Source organism: Pipistrellus kuhlii, unplaced genomic scaffold (genome assembly GCF_014108245.1).
Source record: "Pipistrellus kuhlii isolate mPipKuh1 unplaced genomic scaffold, mPipKuh1.p scaffold_m20_p_117, whole genome shotgun sequence".
NCBI classification, from domain to species: Eukaryota; Metazoa; Chordata; class Mammalia; order Chiroptera; family Vespertilionidae; genus Pipistrellus; species Pipistrellus kuhlii.
In genome coordinates this window covers 341,998-365,000 of record NW_023425424.1, presented here as the reverse complement: position 1 = coordinate 365,000, position 23,003 = coordinate 341,998, and the positions used below count along the sequence as shown (strand labels likewise).

The 23,003-nt window shown below is 65.3% G+C and overlaps 1 protein-coding gene across 2 annotated transcripts in view; it reads right to left on the bottom strand.

The window, feature by feature from the left end:
- The window catches only part of ZNF536 (zinc finger protein 536), a 90,112-nt gene that overhangs the window by 29,218 nt on the left and 37,891 nt on the right, over positions 1–23,003 (bottom strand). For both annotated transcript variants that reach the window (XM_036432733.2, XM_045579823.1), the window contains exon 2: positions 18,339–20,573. In XM_036432733.2, the coding sequence (XP_036288626.1) occupies positions 18,339–20,571 (2,233 nt within the window). In that variant the 5' untranslated portion in view covers positions 20,572–20,573. The remainder of the gene's footprint in view (positions 1–18,338; positions 20,574–23,003) is intronic.

The following is a 23,003-nucleotide window of genomic DNA, read 5'->3' as shown; positions in this document are numbered from 1 at the left end:
GCGGGGGCTGCGGGAGGAAATGCAGCACCGCTTTCGCTTTGACATAAAAGCGGGTCGAGGCCGCGGGCCTGCACCCCGAGAAGCCCCGGGTTCTGCCTCACGTGGATGGCCAGACGCCTCGTGGGGGGCTCTTACGGACCTGCCTCGCTCCTGCCGTCCCCACAAACCTCTTCCGGAGACGAGGAAGGGGGTGGGTACCCAGCACCAGGAAGCTTCTGGAAGCTCCCATCCTCTGTGGTCTCCGGTCTCCTCCAGCCTCGGACGTCAGTGGCGACGTCACACCACGGTGATGTCCGGCTGCGGAGTTAATCGTGTTAAGATATTACACACGCGTCTTAATCGGTGACACTCCGTGTCTGCGTGGGCCGGGCGGGGGCTGGTCCCCGCGAACCGGCTCGGACCGGCTCAGACCGGAAAGCCGGGAGCACAGCGAGGCGAGGCCGCCGCGCCACGTGCCTGGTTCCCTGCTTTGCTCGAACCCCGGGCAGACCCACCAAAGCGATGCTCCTCGAGGAAATGTAACTGCGCAGGCACCCGCACACCCCCTTAGCCTCCGGCTCATCGGGAATTCATGAACCTGGAGGCTTTTTTATGATTTGTGTATGAATTAAATTCCGTGTCATAGCGGCATTAGCTTCGAATGTAAACAAAATAGACTGGGGTCCCTGTGGCTCTGGCAGCTGAGGGAGCTGGAGCTGGGAGTGGGGCTGGGAGTGGGGTTGGGAGTGGAGCTGGGAGTGGGGTTGGGAGTGGAGCTGGGAGCGAAGCTGGGACTGGGGTTGGGAGTGGGGCAGGGAGGTGGGAGTGGGGCTGGGAGGTGGGAGTGGGGCTGAGAGTGGGGCTGGGAGTGGAGCTGGGAGTGGGGCTGGGAGGTGGGAGTGGGGCTGGGAGTGAGGCTGGGAGGTGGGAGTGGGGCTGAGAGTGGAGCTGGGAGTAGGGCTGGGAGGTGGGAGTGGGGCTGGGAGTGGGGCGGGGAGTGGGGCTGGGAGGTGGGAGTGGGGCTGAGAGTGGAGCTGGGAGTAGGGCTGGGAGGTGGGAGTGGGGCTGGGAGTGGGGCTGGGAGTGGGGCTGGGAGGTGGGAGTGGGGCTGGGAGTGGAGCTGGGAGTGGGGCAGGGAGGTGGGAGTGGGGCTGGGAGTGGGGCTGGGAGGTGGGAGTGGAGCTGGGAGTGGGGCTGGGAGTGGGGCTGGGAGGTGGGAGTGGGGCTGGGAGTGGGGCTGGGAGTGGGGCTGGGAGGTGGGAGTGGAGCTGGGAGTGGGGCTGGGAGTGGGGCTGGGAGTGAGGCTGGGAGGTGGGAGTGGGGCTGAGAGTGGGGCTGGGAGTGGGGCTGAGAGTGGGCAGTGTCCGCAGGGAGGACAGGAGAAAGTGGCCGAAGCCCTGCCAGAGAAAGTCTGACCACGGCCTCGCTCCATTCAAACCCGGGCCGAGCTGCAGACACTGGAAATGGCCCTGGTTGTGAGGCGTCCCGCTCAGGCCTGGGGATGCTGCTTCCTTTGTTCTCAGGCCAAGTCTGGCCCCTGGGAGGCGGGCTGGGAAACCTGATCCCTCCCCCGTGGCGCTGGCCCCGGCCCCAGACTCACGCGGCTGCGCCCGCCCCCTCCACGGAAGCTGCAGGCCCATCAGCGTGGACCGTGGGGACAGACGGCCTTCTCCTGCTGGACATGCCCCGGGCACGGCCAGGGGACAGCAGAGGGAGGACACGGCCCTCCCCCGGGAGGGCGGCCGGCAGAGAGGCCAGTCTGCCATCCACCTGCCTGGACTCCAGGAAGCTCTGTGTCCGTGTCCTTGAGGCCACAGGGCAGAGGTCAAGGCCACAGGGCAGAGGTCACAGGCCATGGCAGGGCAAAGGTCACAGGCCACAGGGCAGAGGTCACAGGAAACGGCAGGTCAGAGCGGGACCCAGCCATCACGAAGGGGGCGTTTCATTTTTACAGAACGCCAGCCCCTGCCCGGCCTCCCCACCTCTCCAGACCGGCCCCCGCCGAGGGAGAACGCGCCTCAGGACAGCGCTGCGCTCGGGGAGGCGGGGCCACCGCCAGGCGCTCCCGATGGGCACGCGCTCTCTGCCCCGCATCCCTCGGGCACGCTCCCGCGCCCGGCACGCGCCCCCGGCGGGCGCCCGAGGGGGTGTTTATGGCGCGGTGCACTTTTCATGGCTGGAAATTAATGAACATGCCTCGCTCCTAACAGCAGGCACCTGGATGCATCGCGAGCAATCGGAAACAGATTTATTCTTATTAGCGTGTGCGCAGCTCTCCGGGGAGCGGAGGGACGCGCGGGGGCAGCGATGCCGGGACGTCTGTCCCCTGAGCTGTGAGCCCCGCCCCCGCCGCCTCGGCACCCAGGGGAGCCGCCGGTGGGTGGGGCCCAGGCACCCTGAGAGGGAGGCTCGGAGGCAGCGACCGGCCTGCACGGCAGAGGAGGTCAGGCCATCTCACCGCTTCCACCGCCACGTTCTCGTGACAACCGCCCCCTCAGCCACGCGCCCCGGGGCCTGCCTTCCAGCGCAGCGACTGGGGAGGGACCTGAGCCCCTCCTTCAAGGCCACGGCAGCCACTGCCACGACCTTGACCGTGGTCCCGCGGAAGGACAGCTGGTGCCGTTCCAGGTGCCGGCTTCCCGCCTCCCGGCCCCCGTGTCACCCCAGGAGGAGCATCCTCCCGCGTCACCCGTTCATTTTTTAATTTACTCTTTTTTTTTGTTAATCCTCGCTCCAAGGATATTTTTCTATTGATTTTAGCGAGAGTGGAAGAGAGGGGGAGAGACAGAGAGAAGCATCGATGTGAGAACGACCCGTGGATTGGTGGCCTCCCGCCCACGCCCCCCCCCCCCGGGGATGGGGAACCTGCAAATGGGGTACACGTCCTTGACGGGAATCGAACCCGGGACCCTTCCGTCCTTGGGTACGACACTCTATCCACTGAGCCGCGCTGGCCCGGGCCTTCACCCTTTAACAAAAAATTATTTACTGAATGTATTGGGGCGACGTCAGTCAACATGATCATCCAGGTCTCAGGGCTGGGGTAGGGGTTCTCTGGGACAGCATCCTATGCCCCACCATGCGCCCACCCCCAAGTCAGATCTTCTCCGGGCACCTCCTGTGAGGACCCTCACCCCCTTCCCTCCGGCCTCCGCCCCACGGCTGCTTGTGTTCACAGGTTGTGCTTCCACGTCGGTCCGTCCGTCCGTCCCACACGTGAGGGGACGCACTCAGTCCTCAGCTCCCTCTGCACCTGAGCCTGTGGTCGGCAAACCACAGCTCCTGAGCCACCTGCGGCTCTTTGGCCCCTGGAGTGTGGCTCTTCCACAAAACACCACGGCCTGGGCGAGTCCCTGTTGAAGAGCTGGCGTTAGAAGAAGTTTACGTTGTAAAAATGTGGCTCTCCGAAGACATGGCCATCGTTGTGGTGTTGATGTTTGGCTCTGTGGACGGATGAGTGTGCCAACCGCGGGCCTAAGGGATTGCATTGGCCGAGTTTCCGCTTCCTCTGACCCCAGGCCCACGGCCTCTCCTCTGTCTCTCTCCCAGCCTTCCTCTCGCCTTCTCTCCGTGTGTCTTCCGCCTGTGCCCTCCGGCCCCCTGGCATCGCCCTGCCCTCCCGAGAGGCCTGCCAAGGGCCCCTTTCCAAAACCCACAGCCCGGCCCCCTCCACCCCAGGGGCACTGGTGCTCCCGGAGGTTTGTGCTGCCTCGTGGGCGATCCGCGCCCCTTTGTCGCCAACGCAGCCTTCCACGCCCCTCCCTCCGCACCCTGCTCCAACTCTGAGCTTCTCCCCCGCTCCGACCTCCACCCTTCTTCCTACCTGTGAGCTTTCCCTGTATTTACAATATTTATTTATTGTATTTCTATTGATTTAAAAAAGAAGGGAGAGGGGGAAGGGGGGAGAGAGAGAGAGAGAGAGGGAAGCATCAATGAGGGAATCATGGATGGGCTGCCTCCTGCACGCCCCCCACTGGGGATGGAGCCTGCAGCCCAGGCTGTGCCCGGGCCGGGACCGGGAATGGAACCCTGACCTCCTGGCTCCCAGGTGGACACTCAGCCCCGGAGCCCGGTGGCCGGCCCTCTGGTTCCCTCACGGCTCCTGGCCGTTTCCCTGTGCCTTCTAAAGATGTGGTTCTCTGTCCGGGGCGCTGCCTGTGCAGCGGGGAGTCCCCCAGGGGGACATGGGGTTCGGTGCCCTCGCCGTGGGGGACACCTCTCCTCCCCTTCCTATGACACCCAGCCCCTCTGACGGTGACTCCCGAGCAGGGACCTCGGGGGCCAGGGGCACCCCCGCCCAGGGGCGGCCACCTGCCTGGCAGACCCGGCGGCAGCCCCGAAGCTGCCCTTCCCGCCCCATCGCCGTGCGTCAGGGGTCAGAGCGGCCCCCACAGGCGGGGTGCCCACCTGCACGGTCCCGCCTGCGTTCTGAATGACAGGAGAAGTGCAGCCTCTTCAGTTTCCAGACAGGTCCTCCCCGAGGACCAGCCGCTCTGCGATCCTCCGCCCCCGCCCGCCGCCCCGCGCCAGGCCGCCCTCCGGGGCAACCACAGGCCGGCCAGCCTGCACGGGGGGCCCAAACCCTCCTGGACGGCCACGGGGTGCTGACCACCTGGAACCTGCTCCGAGCGGCTGCCCGCCCTCTGACCATTCCCCTGTCGGAGGGAGGTGAGTCTTTGTCCCATCCACTCACAAGAGCTTTTCCTCCGTGCTGGGCGCCTAACCCCCTCCTGGCCCGGGACAGCAGCTCCCCCTCACAGCCCTCGGGTCCCCGGGACGCCTTCAGACGTGTCCCAGGCGGCCCCGGGGTCACCGCATCCCTCGCCCTCTCGGCTCACCCACGAGGGAACGTGCTGCCTCCCCTCGGCGTCCGGCCTGAGGTCCCTCGGCGCCCCCGCCCCGGATTGTAAACACACCGGCTCTCCTTGGAGTCCTCAGGTTCTTTATATTTGTTGCTTTTGCACTTAACTCCTCGGTGCCTCTGGGGTTTGCTTTGGATGAAAGAGGGATTCAGAGTCCAACTAACAGAACAGGACGGCACCCCCTCCTGCCCTGCAGCCCCAGCGAGCAGGACCCCCCACCCCAGCTGAGGTCCACGAGGGCGACACAGGACACGTGTGGGAGACATCCAGGTGAGGCCTCTGTGAACACAGAGTCACGTGGAGCTTCAGACACGTGGAATCACCTCACGTGTGAGTGAAGCTGATAGAATTAAGATCCAGTCTGGCCGGCAGGGCTCAGGGGCTGAGCATCGATCCAGGAGCCAGGAGGTCAGGGTTCGATTCCCGTCAGGGCACAGGCCCGGGGTGCGGGCTCCATCCCCAGTGAGGGGCGTGCAGGAGGCAGCCGGTCCGTGATTCTCTCATCGCTGATGTTTCCATCCCTCTCCCCCTCTCCCTTGCTCTCTCTCTAAAAGCAGTAAACACCTTTAAGAAAACATGGCTGTGTGTTCTTCCACCTAGGATGGAATGTGTAAGACCTAGATGTTCGGATGGAATGTGAAGTCCCGTTACTTACACTGGGGCCGTGCCAGCAGCCCCGTCTGAAGACGCACGGAAGGAAGAGGGTCTCCCTCTGAGCAGACAGACCCCCTCCGCACGGCGCAGCCCCGAGCGGCTCCCCATCGGCCGCCATGACCGCCCGGGAGGAGTGGTCTTTACACACCGAGCACACGCAGCACTGCCGCCTTTTATTAAGGTACACGTTCCGTGTAAAAATCAGAATTCGTTCCGGTGGCGTGGGAGGGGGAGACGGGAAAAGGCAGCACCGCGTGTGAGTGAGAACAGCCAGCCTGTTTCTGTTCCCGGCACCGGAGCCTGCAGGCCCAAGGGGAGCGCCCTGCCCGGGGCCCGCCCAGCAGCCCCAGCGGGCTGGTGGGGGCGGGGACTGGGGGAGAGGGAGGGGGCTGGTGGCCGGACACGGGGCAACAGACCCACCCACCCTCCACCTCGTGGCCCCTCTGCAAAATGGACACCCAAGCCCGGACGTGGGACAGGACGCGGGACAGGACGCGGGACGGGCGGCGTGCAGGACTCTCAGCCTCCCACTCCACCCCGCCGGATCCTAAAGGCCCTGCACTGAGCTGTTCTCCTCCCTCTCGCTCTCTGCGTCTCTCCAATGAGCCTGGTCGTCCCGCGAAGCTCTCACCTCTCCCGTGTCTGCGCTAACGAGCCGGACAAAAGGTAGAAGAGCCGAGTCTGTGATGGCCGCCCTCGCTGACACGGCGGGAGCACTCCAGAGCTGCCTCCCGTTCGCTCTAACAAAGGGCGACGTTCCCGAAAATGCCAGCCCAGGTTCCCAATACATATCCCGGAGACACGCACACGCGCGGGGACACGCGGGAGGAAAGCTCTCTGGCCCCTGGGACCTGCCTGGCTTCGGGAAGAGGGCGAGGTGAGTGACAGCAAGGGAGATATTTCAGGAAAGCGGCGATTGGACTTCAAAAACATACTCCAGCCGACACCGGTTTGGCTCAGAGGATAGAGCGTCGGCCTGCGGACTGAAGGGTCCAGGGTTCGATTCCGGCCAAGGGCATGTACCTTGGTTGTGGGCACATCCCCAGTAGGGGGTGTGCAGGAGGCAGCTGATCAATGTTTCTCTCTCATCGATGTTTGTAACTCTCTAACCCTCACTCTTCCTCTCTGTAAAAAATCAGTACAAAAATTAAAAAAAAAAAAAAACACACTCCACGCGGGCGGCAGGCTGATTGGGCCGCGCGTCCGGACGCGGTGTCCGCCTGGCGCTCTGTGGGCACATCTCTGCGAGCGCGGGGCGTGAGGGTGCCCACGAGGTGCCCGAGGCCCACGCCGGCCCGCTGCGGCCCACGCGAGGGTCCCGCAGGGCGGGCGGGGCCGGGCGGCCCCGCAGGAAAACACCTAGTGTGCGCGCTATCGCGGCCGCACGGGAGGATTACCTATCTGTCCCAACGCAGACCCCGCGTTGAGTGCGAGCCAAGAGCGCGCGATTGTGTTAATTAATCTGCCATTGTGCGCGCGGAGCAGCTGCCGTGGGCCCGTGGCCGCGTTGTCAGAGGGAAACAATGTCGTGTTAAGCCTCCGACGGCGTCCGCGGCGACAAAGGACGCGCATAAATCACCCGCGGCGGCGGCATCGGACGGCATCTGACCTTTCCGGGGGCTGAGTGCCGAGATTCGGCGGGAGATCCGCGGATACGTGATACCGACGCCTCCCGGCCTTGGTTTTGAAAACAAACATTCTCCGGAGAGGACGGACGGGAAGGGACGGGACGGGAAGGGGCTGGGGGGACCCTGCCTGAGGGGGAGGCCGCCATGGTCGCTCTCGGGAAGATCAGAGCCCGGAATATCAAGTTAAAAGAAAAGCTCGCTGGCCGGCGTCCAGCGCCTCGCGGGGTGAGAATGGGGTGTCTGGTTCTGGGCAGAAGCGGGGGGCAGGGGCAGGCGCTGAGGGGAGCACGCAGTGTGGACACCGGCCTTATCTTCCTCCCTGCAGATAAGGCGCAGAGAGCACTTACCGTCTAATTCATATCCCACCCCTCCACCATCCCACCTCCCCACCCCACCTGCCCCCACACACACGGGCCTGACCCGAGGACACAAGGGCCTGGGGCGAACAGGGAGCCCGTGTGCTGGTGCCCGAGGGCCTCAGAGAAGGAAGGGCTAACAGGGTTTTTAAAGGGTAAGGCCCTGGCCCTGGACCTGACCCGTGTGGCTCAGTGGATATAGCGTCAGCCTGCAGCCTGGTTCCATTCCAGTCAAAGGCATGTACCTGGGTTGCGGGCACATCTCCAGTAGGAGGTGTGCAGGAGGCAGCTGGTCGGTATTTCTCTCAACTCTCTGTCCCTCTCCCTCTCTGTAAAAAATCAATAAAATATATTTTAAAAAAGAGTAAGGCCATGTGCCTGGCTGGCATGGCTCAGGGGTTGATGTCCACCCAGGATCCAGGAGGACACCAATTCAACTCCAGGTCAGGACACACGCCCAGGTTGTGGGCGCGATCCCCACTGTGATTCTCTCTCACCACAGATATTTCTATCTCTCTATCCTTCCCCCTTCATCTATCTCTAAAAATCAATAAAAACATATTTTTTAAAAATAATAGTCTTCAGAGGAAGAACACTCATTTAAAAATGTATATACATATTTTTATTGATGTAAAGAGGAAGGGAGAGGGGGAGAGAGAGACACACCCATGATGAGAGAGCATCAGTGACCGGCTGCCTCCTGCCCGCCCCCCACTGGGGATCGGGCCCACACCCGGGCCTGTGCCCCGACCGGGAATCAAACCGTGACCTCCCGGTTCCTAGGTCGGCACTCAAACCCTGAGCCCCGCTGGCCAGGCTTAGCTCCCATTTTAAAGGCATTTGTGGGGAGGAAAGGGGTACGTTGAGGTCATGACCCACAACGCCCGCCCACGTCAGGACAGGCTGACCATTTACCCTCGGGAAGTGAGGGGGTCCCCAGGAGCCGCAGCAAAGGGTCCCTCGTCGATGCCGAAGCCACAGCTGACTACTCTTCCGATGCAATTTGCCCATTTTCCCGCCCCCACGCCCCACCCAGAGCCCCGTGCTGACACCCCAATCCCCCTGCCCGCCGGGCGGCTGGCCCATGAGTCACTGGGCCGGGCGCCTGCAGACAAAGCCCCATTATCGCCAACGTCGGCGCGCGCGCCCCCAACGCAAACCTTCCCCTGGGCTCTCACAGCCCTGCTCTTCTCCCACCGAATGCCGGCCGCAGTGGGCCGGGGCCCTTGACATTTCCCGGGGCGGCCGGTGCACAAGGCACCCCGGCCCGGCCGGGACCCGCCCTGAGGGGGCCGGGACAATGGCCCTCAGTCCCGCTTCCTGGAAGCCCCGTGGGCGGCGTGGTCAGCGCCCCCTGCCGGCCGCAGGGCTCCCCGCCTGAGGTCCCCAGCTGTCTTCACGGGCGGGGGCCCGAGGGGACCCCCAGATGCCGCCCCGGCTCTGCTTCCGCTGTGACGTAGCAGGCGGCGGCTCACCCTCCCCTCGGCCCCACGGAGCCCAGCGGCCAAAGGTCCGGACGGCAAACGCTACATCAGTTTGAAAATAACTTAGAAAACGTGCCCGAGAGGTGAGACCCAGCTGCTCGGGGCTCAGCCCGAAAGGTTGTGGACTCAGCACTCCTTCCTGGCTTAGGAAGCGTCAGCTTAGTAAAAACAATAATGATAATAATAAAATAAAATAAAAAACGGGGGGCGGTCAGCAGTGGCTCTTCTCCCCCAACAACCAGGTGACTCTCCCTCCTTGGCGTGCACGTGAACCAAGTCTGAGCCCCACACACCTCCTCCCTCGGCTAAAACACGGGCTGGCCAGCGTGGCTCAGTGGTGAGCGTCGACCTGTGACCCAGGAGGTCACGGTTTGATTTCCCGTCAGGGCCCAGGCCGGGGTGGCGGGCTCCATCCCCAGTGGGGGGCATGCAGGAGGCAGCCGGTCCATGATTCTCTCATATCACTGATGTTTCTCTCTCTCTCCCTTCCTTTCTCTCTAAAAATCAATAAAAACACTTTTTTTTATAAAAAGAAAGAAGCCACCACCAAGCATACGCCCTACGCACACAGTGCAGAGCTGCCCATGTCCGGGCGGGTGGACCCAGGCTCCTGACAGCCCCCGGGGCGGGAAGGACGCTGCCAGCACGGGGGGGTGGGGGGGGCTGGGTGGACGCGGACAGATCACGGAGGCCACGAGCACGGCCACGGGAGAGGCGTGGCTGCCGGCGGAGCCTAACGCGCCGGGGCTGTTTCTGACCAGAGCTGCCTCCTGGCGTTCGTTCCGAGCGGACAGGTTCATGGCCGCTGAAACTGCCCCGCGGAGAGGGAAGTGGAGCGGCCCTCTCTCCGAATCACCTGATTTATAGGAACCGAAATGGATCCATGTCACTGGAGACCGCTGATTACAGGCGCCGGAGAAGACGATGGTGGGAGTGCGGGGAGGTTTGTCGCAGGGATCCGGGGAGGGGACCTGCGCACGGCGGGCACTCCTGCTCCCCGTCCAGGATCCGCTGAGAACACACAGTAGGTCTGCCGCCCTGAGACAGGCCTCGATCTTTCCCAATTCCGCTCTGTTCTTTGGAGGGGATGTTACACGATACCCAGCAGGGGCGAGGCAGCCAGAGGGCCGCGCGCCGGGCGGAAGCCGCTCCCGCCGGGACTTCCACATCGCTGTTTCCTGTGTCCGTCCTCCCACGTGGCCACGAGCAGAGGCCACGCTGGGGCACTTCCTTCTTTCCTTCTTTTGTCCCCAAAACCCTCGGGGCTGCCCTGCGAGGAAGGGCAGGGCCACCTCCTTCACTGTGGACGGCGATGCCCCCCGGCCGGGGCGCGGGAGGGAGAGCACAGGCAGGGCTGCCCGCCTCCCGCCGGGAGGCAACTCCTCTCCGAGTGAGCCAGCCAGGGGTCCCGTGTGACCTCCCGTGTGACCTCCCCTTCCTCTCTGTAAAAAATCAATACTTTTTTTTAAGAAAAGAGGTGATAAGGTCACGAGGGTGGAGGCCCCTGGATGCAATTAGCACCCTTGCAAAGGGACCCCGGGCAGCTCCCTGCCAACGTGGGGACACAGGGCAGCCCTCGGGCCAAATCCACTGGCCACCTGCTCCTGTAAATAAAGTTTTATTGGAACACATCTCACCCTTTGATGGATAGAGCTGAGCAGTTACCATGGAGACCACAAGACCTACAAATGCCTAAAAAGACTGATCACCTGATTCTTTACAGAAAAAGTTTGCTGACTTTGTATAGAATATTCGGTGACAGATGACACAGGACATGCATTTAAGTAAAAAGTGTGTCACGTAGAAGCTCACGCAGTCAGACCGGTTCTTGTTCAATCCATCTCTAGATGCACCATGGTTTGGGCAGGTTTTTAAAGTTATTTTCATTTGCCCGGTCGGCGTGACTCCGTGGCTGAGTGTCAACCTAGGAACCAGGAATTCACGGTTCGATTCCCAGTCATGCCCGGGTTGCAGGCTTGACCCCCAGGAGGGGGCGTGCGCAAGGCAGTCGACAGGTGATTCTCTCTCCCTCACCCTCTCCCTTGGTGAGATCAATAAAAAATGGTGGGTTTTTTTTAATTTTTCTTTATCAGTATTTTCTAAGCGTCTAACAGGAATGAGAATTTATAGTTTGGAAAACAACTGCCATGTCATTAAAGAGCCACAGCCATAGCAACCAAGAAGCAGTGGCGGTCCGTCCTGGAGGGGGTTACTGGTGAAGGTCAGAGAGGTCGCAGGGTGGGGCCGCGGGAAGGCCCGGCTCTCCCAGCCCCTCCCTCAGCAGAACCGGCTCGCGTCCCCCAGCCGCGTGGCCGAGGGCCGCTCCCCTTCCTCAGGGCGAACTGCTTTAAAACACGGCACCTATTGTCACGACAGAGCATATTTAGCAGCGAAGAGAGCGTGGCATCTGCCGTGGTCTTCGCCGAGTGACGCGCGCACATCTCACGTTGAGCTAACCAACGCGGCTGGACGCGGGCCAGAACGCCTCTCGAGAGAACCGAAGACGCGGGGCGTCCACGGGGGCGTCCGCGGGGGCCCCGACCCGGGACTCCACTGTGGTGAAGAGGCGGGGGCGCGGCGGGACCCGGCCCGCACGGCAGACGGCTCTGACGACGGTCAGACAGAAAGGAAGGACCGGCGTCCCCTAAGATCCAGCCCAGAAAGCGGCCTGAGCAAGAGGGAGAACGGAGCCCGCCGAGGGGCTCCGGGGCTGAGCGTCCACCTGTGAACCAGGGGCACAGGCCCAGGTTGCGGGCTCCATCCCCAGGGTGAGGCGTGCAGGCCCCCCCACACATCACAGGCCGAACCCTGGTTCTCCATCCCGGCCCTGGCCCCACTGACAGGCACCACACACCGCGTGATGTCAGCAGTGCCGGTGACGACCCCCACGGCCCTGCCTGGCTCCGCACCTCCGCGCCCACGGCACGCCCGAATGGTGCAAACGGTGAGCAACGTGCAGTGCACGGTCCATCCGAGGGCCCATGGCCGGGAGGTGGGCACACAGTCCACCCGTGGGCACACGGCCGGGGGGTGGGCACACGGTCCACACTGGGCACATGGCCGGGGGTGGGCACACGGTCCACACTGGGCACACGGCTGGGGGGTGGGCACTGGGTCCACCCGTGGGCTCACGGTCGGGGGATGGGCACACGGTCCACCCGTGGGCACACGGTCCAAACGTGGGCACATGGCCGGGGGGTGGGCACACGGTCCACCCGTGGGCACACGGCCGGGGGGTGGGCACACGGTCCACACGTGGGCACACGGCCGGGGGGTGGGCACTGGGTCCACACATGGGCACACGGCCGGGGGGTGGGCACTGGGTCCACACATGGGCACACAGTCGGGGGGTGGGCACACGGTCCACCCGTGGGCACACGGCCGGGGGGAGGGGTATGCTCCTGCCCAGGGCCCGGTCTGGCGGGACCAGCTGCCGAGGCCCGGCAGGGCGGCAGCCCCAGGCCAACCAGGAGGACCTGCCCACCCTCGCCTGCCCGGGGCCCGGACGCCCAGGCCCTGCCCGGGGAGGCAGCCCCGCCCACGCGGCTCCTCTGAGCGCGCCAGGAGCCGGGCTTTCTGAGGAGCCTCTCCAGATGGCGCCCGGGCGGCTGTGCCAAGCTCCGCAGCTTAAGTAAATGTTGCTGTCGCCCCGTCCTGCCAGGAACAGGCATGGGGGACCCGCCGTGCGTCTCGGCTGCTGCGATGCTCCCTTCCCGGGGAGATCGGCGAGCCCCCCGCCAACTGCCCGCACCCCACGGGGAGCCCCTGCCCTCTGACTGGGCACGCCTGGCTGCGCCCCTCCTCCCGCCTCAGCACGCCAGCCCGGCCCAGGGGGCGCGGGACCAGCCGGCACAGGCCGCGTGCCGACAGAGGAGAGGGGGCAGGAGCCCGGAAGGGCAGCGAGCAGGCCCCAGGGTGGGAGATGGCAAAGGTTCAGCCTGATCATCACAAATCCGGGATGTGCACACACATCCAATCTCCGGCCCTGCAGGTGTTTCTCCGCCCCCGCCCCGCCAGCCCGCAGCGCGGGAGGCAGCCACGGAGCCGGCTGCTCGCCCGGCGGCCTCGCCGCTCAGCTCCTCCACCGTGTGCCCGGCCGGCGTGGCTCAGGGGCTGAGCACCGACCTAAGAACCAGGAGGTCAGGGTTCGATACCCGGTCAGGGCTCAGGCCCGGGTTGTGGGCTCCATCCCCCGGGTGGGGGGCGTGCGGGAGGCAGCCGATCCGATTCTCTCTCGTCATGGACGTTCCTCTCTCTTCTTCTCCCTTCCTCTCTGACATCAATAAACACACATTAAAAATAAAAAGAGGCTCCTCCACTGAGCCAGGACACGCCTCTCTCTGACACGCTCAGCGGCAGCACGCGACGTGGGCTTCTGGCCCCCACGGCTGAGTCCAGCTCCCAGCACCTGCCCGAGTGCACGAGCAAACAGGCCTCTGCAAACCGCCGCTGAGCGCGGTCCAGCCAGGACGGGAGGGAGGTGTGACCGGGCCCCGAGGGCCCCTTCGCGCCAGCCGCCGCCCCGGGCCTGTGGGCAGACCACCCCACGCCAGAGGGAAGGTGCAGGCCAGAGGGGGCGCCAGGCCCGCTGACCGGTCCCCACCTGACACTCGCCGGGAGTCAGCTGGCTGGCCTCGGCCTAAGTCCAGCCTGGGCCCCGAGCCCAGCCTCCCCCGCCCTCCGCCCGTCTGCACCGACACGCAGCAGCGCCTGCACACACGGCCAGGCCTCCGGGTGGAGGGCTGCAGGTGGCCCCGGTCTGGACGGCTGAGCTTTAAAAACCTGCGGCGTGTCCGTTCCCTGAGCCGGCTTCCGGATCGGAGGCCGGGGGGTGACGGGTGCGGAGAGGGAGCGGGGCGCACAGGGGCACCGCAGACCCTCCTCCGCTCAGCAGGTGCCTCTGGAACCGGAAACCAGCTTCCCCGTTTGACCGCTGCCACGTTCCTAATGTCATCTTTGTAAAAAGAAAAAAAGAAAGAAAAGAAAGAAAAAAAGACGTGTTCCTATTCTCTTCTGTTTCTAATAAAAACGAGGCAGCAGCCTGTCCCTGGGAAGGCACTGGCGGCCTCCGAGCGGGTTAACGGTTTTTAAGTACATTTGTCAATGGGATTATTGTTTTCTAAAGTTCTGCTCTGCACGGAGATTAGTGGCCGCCGTGCCCGGGGAAGGGGGCAGGGTGAGGCGGGGAGGGGGTCCCTGGTCCTTTTCATCCCCAGCCGGGCGGGCGGGCAGGTGGGCGGGCAGGTGCCGGGAGAGGGAGGACCCGGAGGGAGGAGCCTGGGAGGGCAGGTTCCCTGGAAGAGCCTGGACAGGCCCCCTCCCCGCCCTCGGGGCTCCCAGCCCCCTGTTGCTGCCTCTGTCCCCAGCGCCAGTGGGAAGTTTGGCTTTTGCTGCAGGAAGCAGCTGGGCCAAGCAGCCGCGCATGATAATGGCCTCCGAAATCTGCTGTGCGCGCGGCAACAATAGGGCGCTCAGTCTCCCGGAAAATTGTGTTCATCAGCTAACTCCGCTCAGTTACTAATTGACATTGCCAAATATTTTAAGAACAATTGGAATGCACAAGCAAAAAAAAAGAAAAAGAAGATCTTAATCCTCAGATTTAAATATTTTCCTTTTTTTTACCCCCTCTGCTTTGGGGCCTGGATGTGTTTGGGAGGGGGGTGGGCGGGGAGGAGCCCCCGGAGAAAAAGGGGGCACAGGAAAGGGAATCAGGGTCTCCCTGTGCAGCCCGGGGGCTGGCCGCCGGCCGCTGAGGCTGTGGTCACGGGGCCTGTCCAAGCTGGACCCCTACATGGGAATGCCACTCGGCCGGCACCGAGGAGCGCCGGGCGTGGGCCCAGCTGACCAAACAATGCGCGTGCCCACTGGACAGGCCGCCCAGCAGGGTGGGGGCGAAGGGCCTTCTCCTCTCTCGCTCTCCCTGGCCCCCCAGAACTCGGCGGCGTTATTTACCACGAGGGTCAGCGCCTCCGGGCGCCGTCCCGGTCCAGGCTTCGGCGAGCCCCTCTCGGCAGGCCCGGGGCGGGGGAGGCAGCCGCCCGGCGCCGGGACGAGGAGGGAGCAGGGCCGTTTCCCAGCACATTAAGTTTTAATTACGCCGAGCGTGACTTCCACCGCGAAGCCTAGAGATGCAGGCGTTGGGTCGTCCTCCGAGTGGGCGTGCTGCTCGGCTGCGGGCCGGGCTCTGCGGGGCTTGAGGGGAGAGATGCCGGGACGGAGGCCCTGGGCGGTGGGCATGCGTGCCAGCCACGAGGGGACGTCCAAACAGCCACCCGCTCCCCGATGTCACGAGGGTTTACACTCTGCTGCCTCCACGTCACTCACTCCCTGGCCTTGGCCACGGACACAGGAAAGACACTGGCTGGGTGTGACATCATCAGCCAGCCACGCACACAGCAGCAAAAACGGGGGGACGAGACCGGGGGCAGGGGGCGGCGGGGGCGGGGGCGGGGGCGGGGGCGGGGGAGGTCCATGCGGCCGGTTCTGCCCCTCCCCGGAGAGAACACCGGCTTCTCAATCTGTCCGAGCCCTGGCTCCCGCCGCTCTGGAGAACAAACACATTTTCCGGTTCACCGGGACGGCGTTCGCACGCTCACCGACTCGAACCTCCCCCCGCTCACAGCACCAGCGGCTGCACCCACACCAGCCCGGCCAGGGGGGCCGCCGGCCGGCAATCACCGCCGTCTGATCGCAAACTTGACCCTTTCGGCGGCGTCTGGGGCTGAGCTGCCGTTTTAAACAGCCGCTCGCCGGCCCCGCGCCCGCGTCGGTAACAAAGGCCGCTCATTGTGCGCCTCCGCGCCCAGGGGCTCGGCAGAAAGGGGGGTGATGCATTCAGAGCGACGGTCGCGTTAAGAGCAGCGATTTGTAAAGGAAGGTTTGCCGGTGACGGTCTGGAGACATCGTTTCCCAGGCCCTCCTGACCCAGCTGCCAAGGAGAAGAGGCGCAGTGGAGATGGAGGGTTGCGAGGCTGTCAGGCCTCCGGGGATCCGTGGGGAAGCCAGAGGCCCCCAGGAGTGCCTCTCTCCCTGCGGGAGGGCACGCCGGCTCTTCCCCCCGCTCCCCGGGCGGTCCCTCTCTGACGGCGATAATAAAACAGCTATGGTGTCACCTGTTTTATGTAAAGGCTTCTTTTCCAGGCGCTCTGTCCCGGTCAGACTTGGGGAAGGGAGAGGGAGAAGGGAACAGACTGGGGGTCGGGTCCTAATCCCCGGGAGCCACGTGGACGGCAGGCCTGAGGCTGCGGCTCGGCCAGAGCCGGGAAGGGCCTCGGTGAAGGAAGGAAGGAAGCCGCCCGTCGGGGACGCCCTCAGCCTTCGGGACTCCGCACGCCTCCAGGGGGGGCGGGACAGCACGCCGCTGACCAGCTGACCGCGGCGCGGGGCGCGGGCTCTGCGAGGCGGGGGCCGGCGGGCCGCGAGGGCAGAGCGGCTTTTGGCGAGAACATTTGGAGACGGGGCACGGCGGCGAGGCAGAGCGTGGGGGCCGCCGCTCAGCCAGAAGGTGAGAAAACCACGGGGAAGGAGACGCCGCGAGGAGAAGGCGAGCATTTGGCGCCGGAACATTCCGCCGAGCCCTCTGCGTCTCAGCGGGTCCGGCGAGAGGCGCGGACACCTGTCAGCCTCACGCCGCCGGCGCAGAGGAAGCGGCCCGCGCTCCGCTCTCTCTGCCCCTCCAAGGTCCCCCGTCCCCAAAACAGCACCGGGACCGCCCTCCCCAGCGCCAGGGGCCTCTCCCCGGCCGGGAACAGTCCCCGGGGACAGGGGACGCCCTCGCGCTGCTGCTCCGCGTCCAGGGACCATTCCCACCGAGGCCTGCAGTCCCCCTGCCCCTCGCCCGCCGGGGCCCGGTCAGTCCTCGGCGCGGCCGCCCCGCCCGGCGCTCGGTCCCGCGCGGCCTCCCCCGGGGCTCCCATCGGAGATAAATCACCGCGGGCGGGGACTCGGAGCAGACAGTGTGTTTCATGGGTATTTAAGCAGCGGCATTAAGTGCTATCGGAATCTCTGGAATGTGCCGCTCAGATTTATGTGTCTTAACAGTCCGTCCTGGTCTCTGATAAGCCGGTGGCGCACACTTCATCTCAGCCACTCTGCCCGGCCGGCCGGAGGGGGCCGCGCACACGGTCACCGCCCGGCGCACAGACATCATCAGAGCCCGGGGGAGGGGAGGAGAGGGAGGAAAAACTTTAAGAGAAAACGCGCCCCGCCCCCGCTGCCACCCGTTCCCGTGCAGGTGCCAGAGCCGCCATTTGTTTTCCGGGCTTAATGGCTGATTGCAGAAATCAATGTTGCCATTAGTAACGGGGTATTTGTGAGGCTGCGGAGCGAGGACGGCGTGAGCCAGCGCCTTCCTCAGGAAGGTCTCGGCAGAACTTCCCTGCCCGTCCGAGCCGAGGGCTGGGCCCAGGCCAGGGGCCGCCCGCCTGCCAGGTGGCCACTTATAATAGATTCGGCCCTGGGAGGTACAAGGATTTGTGTGTATGTGCATGTGCATGTGTGTGTACAGGTATGTGTGTACATGTGTGTGGGTGGGTGTGGGTGTGGGTGCGTGTGTGCATGTGTATATGTGTGTGTGGGTGCATGCGTGCGTGTGTGTAGGTGCGTGTGCGTGTGTGTGTGTGTGTGTGTGTGTTCTTCAAATGGGCCAGGAAGCCTCCGTGTTCCCGATGTTCTGATGACAGATTTGCTGCTTCACTGTGTTGGACCCCAAGGCCGCATCGCCCATTCACACGGCGCGTGGCGGGATGGGCACTGGCACATCAGTCAAAGCTCCATGCCTTCCTGCCATAGAGGAGCTGGGCGGGGGGGGGCACGCTGCGATTCTGGAAGGGGCCCCACACGCCTGGTCCGGGGAGGAAGACTGGGGGAGCCATCCTGAGCCAGTCACAGGGGGCAGGGCAAGGAGGGTCTGAGTTGGCACCTTCACGTCTGTGGATGGATGGAGTGGGCTCAGGGCCCCCGGGCGCTGGAGAGCAGAGGATGCCAGCAGGGGCAGGCCATGAGGGGGTCAGGCGGGAGGGCAATGACAGGGAGAGGTCTGCCCCGCGGGCGAACGTGCCCAAGGGCCACCCCACCACACAGGAGGAGGGTCTGAGACACTGCAGGGAGCCAGGGCTCCGGGGACGGCCAAGGGCCACAATGGCAGCCTCTCTCCACCAGACAGACAGGCCGTGAGGTCCTCCCGCGCCCACCAGCCATGCTGACCTCGGCCCTGACCTCGCTGACCTCAGACCTGACATTGAAAAGCGGAAAAGGCCCACCCCCACCCCCACCGAGGCCTGTGCAGAAGCCGGCCCTGGGCACCTGGGCAGGCAGGGCCCTCGCCGGCGGCTGCCCCCCCCCCCCGCCCGCCCGCCGGCCCGCCGGCCCGCCTACCTGAGGAGGACGGAGAGGAGGGGTGCGGGCTGTCCTCCTGGGCGCTGCCGGTCTGCGAGAGGCCACCACCGGCCCCGCTCTCCTCGGTGACGTTGGAGGAGCCGGGCGTGGTGGAGCGGCTCACCGACTGGGACTCCTGGTCGCTGCCGGAGCCGCGCCGCTCCTCCAGGCCCGCGTGCGGCCCGTCCTCCTCCGCCCGGCGGTCCCGCTTGTGCACGCGCGAGTGCACCACCACCTGGTGGTAGGTGCGGAACACGCGGCCGCAGTCCGGGCACTCGGTGGGCTTGTCCTTGAGGCCGCCGGGGCCCTGCAGGTGGTAGTCCAGCGCCTGGCCCAGCCCGTGCGCCAGGAACTCCCGGGCGCCCTCCAGCGGGTCCCGCGGGCCGGCCGCCTTGGCGCCGGGGAGCAGGTCGGCGGGCACCTTCTGCCGGGAGCCGTCGGCGCCCACCAGCACGTACTCGCGCTTGTCCCTGTCGAAGAGCACGCCCGCGGGCGCCAGCGCCTCCTCGGGGCCGCGCGGCAGCGGGGGCTCCTTGGGCAGGAAGCCACGCTCGGCCGCCACGCCGCGCGCCATGAGCTGCCAGGCCTGGTAGCTGTGCACCGGGTCCATCTCGGCCGCCTTGGCCGCCGCCTGCAGCCGCTCGATGCAGCTGGACTTGAGCGGCGGCACCAGGCTGAGGCAGCCGAGGAGCGCGTGCTTGTCCCCCTCGGGGGCGGCCCCGTGCGCCCCGCCGCCCGCCATGGGCGCCAGCAGCTTGCCCAGCACGTCCTTGCCCTTCGGGGGCAGCTCGGCCTTGTAGAGCGGGCCCTGGCCGCCCGGCTCGCCCAGGCCGGCCTTGTCCGGGCCCGGGAAGCCGCCCTGCAGGCAGGACAGGTAGCGGGAGTAGAGGGTGGCGTGGGCCTCGGGCGCCAGGCCGCCCAGGGCCGCGGGCGCGTCGGCGGCGGGCTCCCCGGGGGCCTTGGCCTTGGCGGACAGCTTGTTGAGGTGCACCTTCATGTGGTTCTTGAGGAACCAGGGCTCCTTGAAGCGGCGGCCGCAGATCTGGCAGCAGTGCTCGAAGGAGTCCTTGTGCTTGCGCATGTGGCCCTTGAGGAACCAGGCCTGGCTGAACACCTGCCCGCACACCTCGCAGCGGAACTCGTGGGCCGCCTGCTCGCCGCCGCCCGCGCCGCCCGCGCCCTGCGCCAACTCGGCCGTGATGTGCGCCTTCTCCACGTGGCCGATGAGCTCCTCCTCCTGCGAGGCGGCGAAGTCGCACAGCGTGCACTTGTAGGGCTTGTGCAGGATGCGGATGTGGCGCTCCAGCTCCTCGCGCTTCTTGAACTTGCCCTTGCAGAAGGTGCAGCGGAAGCCGGCGGCGGGGGCCGCGGCCTCCTCCTGCGCGGCGCCGCCTCCGCCCGCGGCGGGCTTGGGCGAGGGCGCGGGGCGGGCGGCGTCGGGCGCCCCGGGGGCGGCGGCGGGGGGCGCCAGGTGGCCGGCGGCGGCGGCGGCGGCGGCGGGGGGCGCGGGCTGCGCGTGCGCGTGTCCGTGGGGCGGCGGGGGCTTGAGGTCCGGGCGCGCGGGCGCCAGGCTGCTCCGCAGCTGCCGGTCGCGCAGGATGGCGCGCTCCTCCAGCTCGTGCAGCAGGCGGTTCTCCTCGCGCACGCGCCCGCGGCCCTTGCCCAGGTTGCCCAGCTTGTGGGTGCGCAGGTGGATCTTGAGGTTGCCCTTCTGCGCGGCGCGGTGGTCGCAGTAGGGGCACTTGAAGGGCTTCTCGCCCGTGTGCGTGCGCATGTGCAGCGAGAGGATGCTGTTGAAGCGGAAGCGCTTGCCGCACAGCGGGCACGGGTACTTGCGGTTCTTGCGCGCGTCCTCCTCGATGTCGCTCATCTGCGACATGATGCCCAGGTTCTGGCCGTTGAGGAACTGCTGCAGGTCCACGCGCCCGTTGAGGCCGGAGTCCAGGTCGCGGCCCAGCGGGCCGGCCAGCAGCGCCATGGGGCCGCCCAGGCCCGGGCCGCCGCCCAGGGCCACGTGCGCCTGGTCATCGAGGGGCGCGGGCGGCTTGTCCTCGGCGCCCGGCCGCGGGTGCAGGTCCGGGAAGGCCTGGCCCAGCTGCGCGGTGATGTGGTGCAGCTTCTGGCTCATGGCATACTGCCCGTTGAGGACCGGGTCGCTCCGGCGGGGCTCCGCGTCGGCCGAGGCGGCGGTGGCGGCAGCGGACACTCCAAGGCACAGGCTGGCTTCTTCCATCCCTGGAGAGGGAGAGAGAGGTCAGATGGGGCGCGGAACCGGGCGGTCCCGGCCCCGCCTCGGCACCATCATGCTCGGGGGATGAGACTGGAAAACAATAATAATTTTAAAAAATGAATTATTCAATGCCAACGATGCACCATGGCTCTGGTCCCCCCATTTGTTTGGGCAATGCATCGTCTTCCCTCGTATTTCCTATTTGCTGACTGCAATTACTCATTCTCAGCTCAATTATTAATGTTTTACCACTTTTCATTACCTGAAATATAACACATGGGGTGAGGGGGGGGGTGGGGGGGGCGGTCAGCGTGGGAAAGCCTCTCTCCTGCCCCCTCCTCCCTCGCGGGACACCCACACCTGTTGGCTGGGTTCAAAGTCGGCCCCGGGGCGGAACGGCTGCCCCCCTCCCTCCGAGCTCTGGTTCCCACGCCAATGCATTCACCACTCTGAGATGAAAGGGGTTATTTCATGTTTTGGTCAAAAAAAAAAAAAAAGGAAAAAGAAAAACACCCCATGGCATGATATTTACCGATACGTAATAAAACAAGATAATGTTTTGGGGGGGAATAAAGCGAAGGACAGGCTTTGGAACAATAAAAGGGGTTTTGCTTTAGTCAACAAAAAGTGCAGTAATATCTCATTAAGCTGATTAGTATGCTGCTTAGAAACAGTGCTAGGTGCTGTAACACATGATTATAATCATAAAAATCCTTCAGTGTTTGCAAGGAAGCATTAACGAGGTATATTAAATTTTAAGGAGACTGCTAGTAGCAGCTTTGCAAACCTCGGAGATTAGGGTTTAACCCTTGAGGCCACGGAACGCCGTCAGGGTGCCGTCGGGGAGCTGTGCCCGCCGAGGCGGCCGCACGGCCTCCTGGCTGAGACGCGGTCGCCGAGGAGGCACAGGTGTGGGTGGGGCGCTGGCTCCCTGTCCTTCGGCCTCACCGTCTCCGAGGCCGGGCGCGGGGCTTAAGGCGATCGTTGGGAGAACTAGATAAAGACCAATTAGAGGCCGGCGCCGCCGCCATCGCAACTCTCGCCCAGGCTGAGCGTTTTTAATAACTTTCCCGATACCCGGTAATGAGTACAGATGGCACCTGCGGAAGCAGCTCTGCAGAGAATGAGGACGCGGAGCCGTTTGTTAAACACCAGCGCGCAGCGCGGGCCAGGCTGTCACCGGCCTCACCGCCCTCCAGCCGGGGCAGGGCCATTCACCGGCCCCGCCGCCCTCCAGCACCGGCCTCACCGCCCTCCAGCCGGGGCAGGGCCGTGGAGCCAGGCCGTGCGGGCAGGGGTGCGGGAGCCAGCCCCACGGCAAGCCCCCGGGAATTCCGCTCTGGGAGGCCAGGAGCCCACGCCTGGGTCCTCCTGTTTCCAGAGCCCCGCTTCCCCCCGCCCACGGCCCCCAAGGAGCCCAGACCCGCTTCCTGCCCCGGAACGAAGCTGCCAGCCGTCCTCGGCGGGCCCCGCCGTTTGGATGTCCCGGCCAGCCAGCCGGGCCCGCGTGGTGCTCACCCCCCGCCAGGACGGGTGCCCGGCCCCTGACTCCTCAGCGGGCCTGGGGTCAGAGCCCGGGTGTGGAGGACGCACAGTCAGTGCCACGGGGTGTGCTGCCCGCCGGGCAGCCTGGGTGCGGCGTGGGGGGTCTCCAGCAGGCCCCGGGGAGACCGGCTGGGCTGGGTGGCCGTGGGGCACAGGGGGGAGGGAGGCACAGACACCTCAGAGAGCGCCAGCGTGGTGCAGGTCCGCGTGTTCATGTGGACGCCATGGGGCGCCTGCCATGCCACCTGCAGCAGGAGACCTTCCAATTGGCCATCACCTGTCCTGGTGGCAGTCAAATTGTTTAAAAAATTATTATTATTGTTATTTTTTTAAAGGCCCAGTTTGGAGACCGGTCCAAAGGAGTGACTGCTTGTGGTGAGTCGTGCATCTCAGTAACTTGCCGAGATGCCCTACGTGCCAGGCCCGGTGCAGGCCCTCAGAGACATGGCTGCCGGCCCGGCAGTCCTGGCGTCCGCCGGCGGGCACAGAGGGACAGGCCCAGGTGCAGAGCCCTGGCTGAGGTCTCCAGGACCCGGGCCATGTGCCCAGCCTCTCACCCCCTCCCAGGCGCACCGCCTCCCCCGGCTGAGCCACGCTCACTCCTCTCCTGATCAAATGCGGATCCCAGCCCCGAGGGCACCGGCGGGCAGGGAAGTTCTCGAAGTCCGGAGCCAACGCGAGGGCCCGCGCCAGGGGCTGCCCGCTGGCCGGCTCCGCAGACACTCGGCCAGAAGACAGGCCGATTCCAGGCTGCGGCCAGGTCCGGGGAGGGCGGGAGGCTGAGCGCTGTCCCTGCCACCCGGCGAGCAGACCAGCGGGTGGGGGAGGCCCGCCCACCGCCCTCAGGCACGTGGGGCCGCGGACGCACGCTCAGGCCTTTCCCGGGAGGC